At 31.8% G+C, this 8,628-nt stretch overlaps 1 protein-coding gene across 1 annotated transcript; it reads left to right on the forward strand.

The window, feature by feature from the left end:
• Positions 1 to 3,231: 3,231 nt before the first annotated feature.
• LOC137644490 (uncharacterized) lies at positions 3,232 to 6,625 on the forward strand. Its single transcript, XM_068377462.1, has 2 exons — positions 3,232 to 5,418; positions 6,020 to 6,625. The coding sequence occupies exons 1-2, from the start codon at positions 3,232 to 3,234 to the stop codon at positions 6,623 to 6,625; spliced, it is 2,793 nt and encodes a 930-aa protein (XP_068233563.1).
• Positions 6,626 to 8,628: the final 2,003 nt, after the last annotated feature.

Below are 8,628 nucleotides of genomic sequence, written 5' to 3' on the forward strand. Positions count from 1 at the left end.
AGACTACAAATAGATTCCTATATTCAATTGCAAATGTTTTTCTGTGCTCATCTTCCAGAAGCTTAGTTGTATCAAACCTAGGTATTCTATCTACATTTCTGTTGGGTGCTTTCAGTTTTAATTCTAGTGTAACAATGAGGAGATGGTGATCATTACCAATATCTGCACCTCTGTAGTTTCTTACATTTCTCAGAGTCCTCCTTCTCTCTTTATCAACTTCTATGTGATCTATATGATTTTTGTAAATGCCAAATGGTGAAGTCCATGTATATTTGTGTATGTCCTTGTGCTGGTAAAGAGTACTTTCAATAACAATATTGTTTTTAGAACAAAAATTTATAAAGATTGCCCCATCTTCATTTGCAACTTCACCAAGACCCTCAACACCTATCACATTCTCTATACCTTGATTATTCCTTCCAACTTTATCCTTGAAGTCACCAACCACAATTTTCATATCTCTCTCTCTGGGATCTCATCTATTACACTGCAATTCTTCATAGCATTCATCTTTCCTTTCTTCAAAAGAATCATTTGTTGGTGCATAATAAACTATAATACTCTATTGAACTGCCTTGATTTAAACTTTGCCAGTACTACTTTACTGTTTACAGCTCTCCATTCCGTTAATGCCTTTTCTGCTCTTGCTGTCATCAACATTCCTACGTCTTCTCTTTCAACTCGATCTGTTCTTCCTGAGTAGATTTATATATTATCATGGTCTAAGATTACTTTACCAATCTCCTTACAACGTGTTTCAGTTGGGGCTAATCTATCCAAATTTTATCTCATGAATACATTCTCCATTTGCTGTAACTTCCCGATCTAATTCATGGTGCTGACAATCTAATTACCGATTTTAAATTTTTCTTGAGTATTATAAACCGTGAGATTCTTAGCATCCCGCTGCACCCGGGACTTGGGACCATTCTGTCATTTATGCTTTCCATAGGCTGATTAAATCCATAGAGGATTCATTTACTAAATTCAACAAAGGATAGCCAGTTCCTTGTGATGCCCAGTATCTATCTAACTAAGGCAAGTGACTCCTGCTGCTCCATACTAATTCCAGTAAGATCATTCGACAGGCATCAGGTTTAGAACCCGAAATGACATATTGCTAATCACATTAAACCCAATCCTTCATCCTGCTGCCAATGACTTAATCGAGATTTAGGGGGCATTTCCTCCACACCCAAAGTTCTTGTTACTGTGCCAAGTTGCTCATCTGCCTGTAAAACTGCTGGCAAACATAGATTGCTGAGATATACTGCCAAGCACGGTATATATATATATATATATATATATATATATATATATATATATATATATATATATACACATATATATATATATATATATATATATATATATATATATATATATATGTATATATATACATATATATATATATGTATATATATATTCACACACACACCTACACACACGCACACACGCACACACACACACACATATATATATATATATATATATTGATGAATATATATATATATATATATATATATATATATATATATATATATATACATGGATGAATATGTATATATATATGTATATATATGCATATATATATATATGCATATATATGTATATGTATATATATATATATATATATATATATATATATATATATATATGTATATATATATATATGTCGAGGAATGCTGTGCTGCCATCTCTTGGCTATGTTTTCACTCCATGGACTAAAGAAGTTATTTCTGTTTATTTGGTTGTCCTTGATTTGTTTTTCTTTCTTAACATGGAGAGTCCCCGGCATTTCTCTAATCACTACCTGACACCTAGCCATCCATAACAGTAAGTACTAAAGACACCTTTTCATAAATTGTTTCATGTATTAGTGTATTATATAATGTGTTAAAATGATTAAGTGTTCACAAGTGTGTACTGTATAAATTATAAAGATTGTTTGTGAATTGGAAATGTAATATGTCAACCTGTGGTTAAAAGCTTAAAATGTTTAAACAATGTTTTCAATGTTTCACTTCATTGTGCAATTGACTGCATCTTCTGCAGTCAAGAAATCAATTATATTATATAAAGTTTTTAGCTGTAAATATGTTTATATTTTGCAGAACTCCTTAGACCTGGATTAGTCCTTAGACCTGGATCAGTCTTCTGCATACTTGGTCCTAAACCTTAGACTCTTGGTCATTGGATCTTGAATTATTTCATCTTGACACAAGTGATCCTTCGTCAGACTGTAATCAAGTGCAGTACTTTTCCTGATCCTGATTATACGTGCTAGATGTTCAATATATCTATGTATTATTATGATTCCTGGTGTTAAACATGAAGTTTGTTAATTTTGTTTGTTTCAGTTTGTAAATATATTTCAAGTTAATAGAATTTTTCATGTTATACCTTTATATCAAAATATTAAACAAGGAAACTTAAAAGTGAACAGTCAAATATATTTTTAAAAGAACCAGAGTTCATGGCATATAAAATCTAAAGACCATAACTCGACAATTGGCGCAGTGAGTAGGATAAACTGTTCATGAATGTAATGTATTGTTTTCTGTTTTGTTAAGTAGGTACCAGGACTTGATAAGAGAAGTGTCGGACTTGGACCCCAGGTATTTGTTGGTTTCTAATGTTGTCTTGTTTCTTCCCTTTTGATTCTATGGAAGTAAGGTAAGACCTTGAAATTGTTAAAAAGGAGTTTGTTATGGAAAATTTGTGGCTGGTGGTATGTCGCTGTCCTGTTTGTGACTTAAAATATTTATTTTTGTGTTGTAATGCGTTTTTGTATAGAGCGTTAATTAAGTTTAAGTATCTTGATTATATGCTTGCAATAACTTTTGCATTAGTATTATTATAATTGCATTAATTAGAGGTTGAGTATCTGATTAAATGCTTAATTTTTGTGTACGTTCTTAAACTTACAAAGTTGTTTGCGCAAGTTGTTTACAGCAATACATTATGAATTAGTTTTGAGATTCGGTGTTTGCTAACAATGTAACTGCGTTAGTCTTATAATGGGCTTGTTTAAGTGACTAGTTCTTAGCAGTCTGTTAAATAATTTATGCGTGGGTCAAAGTTAAACTTCGCCTTTATTAGGTAGTGTTTGAATTTTCCAATGATTGATTACTCGCGTAGTGCAATTTTCTAATCGTCGTTCACTTGTTTTCAAGGGAATACAACTTGGACGTATGTTTATTTATCGTGTGTAAATTTTTAATTTTCATTATGGATGTTAAACCATTAATTGACAGTGCAATTAAACAAGGCCTTACTGGTACTCAAATTGATGAATTTGTACATAGACAGTTAAAGCTTCAGATAGAATATGACGAGATCCGAAAGAAAGCAGACGAAGAAAGAGAAGAAAGAGTCGCAAAGCGTGAGTTAGATAAACTAGAGAGAGAGAGAAAGAAAGCAGACGAGGAGAGAAAACATGAATTAGAGTTACTTAAATTGAAATCTAGTCCTGATTACACTCCAGATCCTAATCCCATTGTTGATCCCTTAAGGTCTTCTTTGCCTAAAATTCCACCATTTGACGAGACCGTAGACGAAATAGACTTGTACATAGATCGCTTTGAGAGATTAGCGAAATTTTACAAATGGAAAGAAGATGATTATTCAATGTTATTGGGAACTCTATTGCGTGGTAGAGCTTTGAAAATTTATTGTAGCTTGTCTAGCGATATTGTCAATAACTTTGTATCACTTAAGAAAGCTCTGCTTAAAGCTTTTCACATAAATTCCAATGTATATCGAAGGAAGTTTAGAGATTCTATTATTGATACTGACGAAAGTTTTGTACAGTTCAATTGTAAATTGGGACAATATTTTGATAAGTGGTTGGAACTTGCAGATGTAGAGAAAAATTATGAATCTGTTAGAGATTTTATGATTTTTGATCAAATGTTATCTAGTTGTTCTCATGATCTTCGTTCATTTTTGCTAGAACAGTCACTTCAGAATTCATGTCAACTTGCTGAGAGTGCAGATAGATATCTAGTTGCTCATGGTATGAAGAAATGCCGTAAGAGTAATGATAAGATTCTCTCTAAACCTCATGCTAAACCTCTTGCTGATAATATTTCAAAGTCTCCTAAAGTTTCGAATTCGGTAACTAAATCTGATTCTAATGTTAAATGTCATCATTGTGGTGAAGTTGGTCATATTCGTCCTAATTGCCCTGTGTACAAATTAAATAAGAAATCTGATAAAGTAGTGCCTAAAATAGGTGTAGTACTTGGCCGTGAAGAAAAATTGCATAATTGTGTAACTGATACCGATGGAAAGATTTTTGACCAGTCAGTTGAGATAGTATTTGATACTGGGTGCAATACCGTGGTTGTTAGAGATACATTAGTACCTTTAAATTATCCTCGTGGCAGAAAAGTGAAAGTTTATGACTATCTTGGTAGACCTTTGTACCTAAATACAGTGCATACAATTGTTGAGTCTAAATTCTTTTCTGGTAAAGTTAAAGCTATTGTTGCCCCCATACGTTGCGCAGATGTCATTATTGGTCTTATACCTGGACTTAAACATAATGTTGATGCAGGTTTAAGTTTAATAAACGGTGATGAGTTTGTTTCTGATCGTAACGTTAACGTTAATGTTGTAACGAGAGCAAAAGCTAAGGATAAAGTAAAGGAACGTCCTATGTCTAGTAATCTTGAATCTTTGGATAAGGAATATGGTCTTAATTCTGATGAATTTAGTGAGTATCAAAAAGAATGTCCTTCACTTGCTAGTATCCGTAAGTTGCTTGATAACGAAGAAAGTGTAACCTTAAAATGTCGGACAGTTAAGTACGTAAATGTTGGAGATTTAATATATCGTAAGTGTCTTGAAAGTAGTAAACCTGAAGATGTGGGAAAATTACAGTTAGTTGTGCCAGTTCAGTACCGTAATATAATAATGAAGTTAGCACATGAGTCTTTGTTGGCGGGACACTTTTCATCTCGTAAGACTGTAGATAAGATCATGCAGAAATTCTATTGGCCAAGGGCAAGCTTAGATATACATAGATTTTGTAAATCTTGTCATTCGTGTCAAAAGTTCAGCAGTAAACCAAAGAAAGTACCTTTAGAGCCAATGCCCATTGTGAATGAACCTTTTTCACGTATTGCTATTGATCTAGTTGGTCCTATCACTCCTTGTACTAAGAAAGGTCATAAGTATATTCTTACGGTGATAGATATGGCTACTCGGTATCCCGAAGCAGTTGCTTTACGCAATATTGATACAGTTTCTGTAGCGGAGGCATTAATGGAGATATTTTGTAGAGTTGGTATACCCAAAGAAATCCTTAGTGATCGTGGCACTCAATTCAAGTCTGATCTTATGTCTGAAATTAATAAATTATGTATCAAAGCCATTTACACCAGTCCTTATCATGCATCTTGTAACGGAATGGTTGAACGTATGAATGGAACTTTGAAAAATATGCTAAAGAAAATTTGTATTGATAATCCGAATGAATGGGATAAATACATTAATGTTGCCTTATTTGCATATCGTGAAATTCCAAATGATAGTTTAAAGTTCAGTCCTTTTGAATTGCTGTACGGTCGAAATGTAAGAGGTCCATTACATATTTTGCATGAATTGGTATCTAATAATAGTATTGATGGAGAATTAACTACTAGTTATCAATACATAATTAACCTTAGAGATAAATTGCAGAGCATGGCTGAAGTTGCAGTAAATAATGCCAAGGTTAGTGCCAAGAAATATAAAGAGTATTTTGATAAGAAAACCACCTCTCGTAAATTCAAAGTTAATGATGAAGTTTTGGTTATGCTTCCAAATAGTTCAAATAAATTCCTTATGCAATGGAAAGGTCCATATATAATCACTGATGTCCATTCTAATGGTGTTGATTACTATGTCAAAGTAGGAAATAGATTAAAGTTATATCATGCAAATATGCTTAAGACTTATCATAGAAGATCTAAGGTTAGTGTAATTCAACAAGAAGTAAATGATCTTTTAAATTCATCAAATTTGTTTTCAGCTCTTCAAGCTGAAGTACAGCCTGTTATTGCCATTACTGACAATAATTGTTGTGAATTGCGATCAAGAGATGAAGACTCTGGTAATTATAACTTTTGTGAATCTTTCATCTGATAAAATTAATGATCTTGAAGGTTTATTGAAGTCATTTACAGACGTCATGAGTGATACACCTGGTCGTACTAAGACTATTTCTCATAATATAAAATTGCAAAGTGATGAACCAATCAGAGCTAAGAATTACCCAATTCCTTCAAGTTTGCTCGATGAATTCAATAAGGAGGTAGATAGAATGATTGATATGGATATTATTCAACCTTCAACTTCTGATTATTGTTCACCCGTTGTTATTGTACGGAAACCTAATGGAAGTATACGTTTATGTGTTGATTTTAGAGCTCTTAATAAACATTCTGAATTCGATGCAGAACCGATGCCTAGTATAAATGACGATTTACATAAAATGAATGGCGCTAAATATTTTACTGAATTAGACCTATGTAAGGGGTACTGGCAGGTTCCATTAGATCCTAGAGCTATGAAATTTACAGCTTTTTCTACCAAGTATGGGTTAATGGAGTTTAAAAGTGATGCCATTTGGTCTTAAAACCGCATGTGCAACATTCGTGAGATTGATGCGAAAAGTGTTGTCAGGATTAGCAAATGTATCTTGTTATTTTGATAACATTGTTATTTTCAGTAAATCCTGGAGTAATCATCTTAATCATATTAAGTTAGTTCTTTCAAGACTTCGTGACCATGGCCTAACAGCTGGTCCTGATAAATGTTTCTTTGCATTCAATGAAATAAAGTATCTTGGGTATAAACTAGGAAATAACTGTTTATCACCTATTAGGTCCAGAGTAGACGATATTGTTAATATGCCTGTTCCAACAACAAAGAAGGACTTACGTTCATTTATGGGAACATTAGGATATTACAACAGATTTATTCCAAACTTTTCCATTTTGTCTGCTCCAATTAATGATTTATTGAAGAAAAACTGTAGTAATAAATTGAATTGGTCTGATAATCAACTTAAATGTTTCAATGATCTTAAAGCTCATCTTGTAAAATCTCCTATCTTGATGTTGCCTGATGTAGAAAAGAAGTTTTATTTGCGAACAGATGCGTCTTATCATGGTTTGGGTGCTGTTATATTGCAGGATCATGATGGTGTTTAAACCAGTTTGCTATGCAGGTAGGAAATTAAATAAATCTGAATTAAATTACTCTACTATTGAAAAAGAACTATTTGCTATTGTTTGGGGAATAGAAAGATTTAAAGAATTTTTGTATGGCAAAGAATTTGTTCTTCAAACTGATCATGCACCTCTTAAGTATCTTAGTAGTATGAAAAATAAGAATGACCGCCTTATGCGTTGGGCATTAAGTTTGCAACCATATTCTTTCTTTATCGAATACATAAGAGGGTCTGATAATGTGTGTTCAGATATGATCAGTAGATGCATATAGTTTTCTTTTGTTGCCTGTCGTTCAAACTTAGTAGGGGGGTTTGTCGAGGAATGCTGTGCTGCCATCTCTTGGCTATGTTTTCACTCCATGGACTAAGTTATTTCTGTTTATTTGGTTGTCCTTGATTTGTTTTTCTTTCTTAACATGGAGAGTCCCCGGCATTTCTCTAATCACTACCTGACACCTAGCCATCCATAACAGTAAGTACTAAAGACACCTTTTCATAAATTGTTTCATGTATTAGTGTATTATATAATGTGTTAAAATGATTAAGTGTTCACAAGTGTGTACTGTATAAATTATAAAGATTGTTTGTGAATTGGAAATGTAATATGTCAACCTGTGGTTAAAAGCTTAAAATGTTTAAACAATGTTTTCAATGTTTCACTTCATTGTGCAATTGACTGCATCTTCTGCAGTCAAGAAATCAATTATATTATATAAAGTTTTTAGCTGTAAATATGTTTATATTTTGCAGAACTCCTTAGACCTGGATTAGTCCTTAGACCTGGATCAGTCTTCTGCATACTTGGTCCTAAACCTTAGACTCTTGGTCATTGGATCTTGAATTATTTCATCTTGACACAAGTGATCCTTCGTCAGACTGTAATCAAGTGCAGTACTTTTCCTGATCCTGATTATACGTGCTAGATGTTCAATATATCTATGTATTATTATGATTCCTGGTGTTAAACATGAAGTTTGTTAATTTTGTTTGTTTCAGTTTGTAAATATATTTCAAGTTAATAGAATTTTTCATGTTATACCTTTATATCAAAATATTAAACAAGGAAACTTAAAAGTGAACAGTCAAATATGTTTTTAAAAGAACCAGAGTTCATGGCATATAAAATCTAAAGACCATAACTCGACAATATATATGTATATATATATTTATATATATATATATATATATACACGATATATATTTATATTTATATTTATATTTATATTTATATTTATATTTATATTTATATTTATATTTATATTTATATTTATATTTATATTTATATTTATATTTATATTTATATTTATATTTATATTTATATTTATATTTATATTTATATTTATATTTATATATATATATATATATATATATATATATATATATATATATGTATGTATGTATGTATG

Source organism: Palaemon carinicauda, chromosome 7, assembly GCF_036898095.1.
Source record: "Palaemon carinicauda isolate YSFRI2023 chromosome 7, ASM3689809v2, whole genome shotgun sequence".
Taxonomy (NCBI): domain Eukaryota; kingdom Metazoa; phylum Arthropoda; class Malacostraca; order Decapoda; family Palaemonidae; genus Palaemon; species Palaemon carinicauda.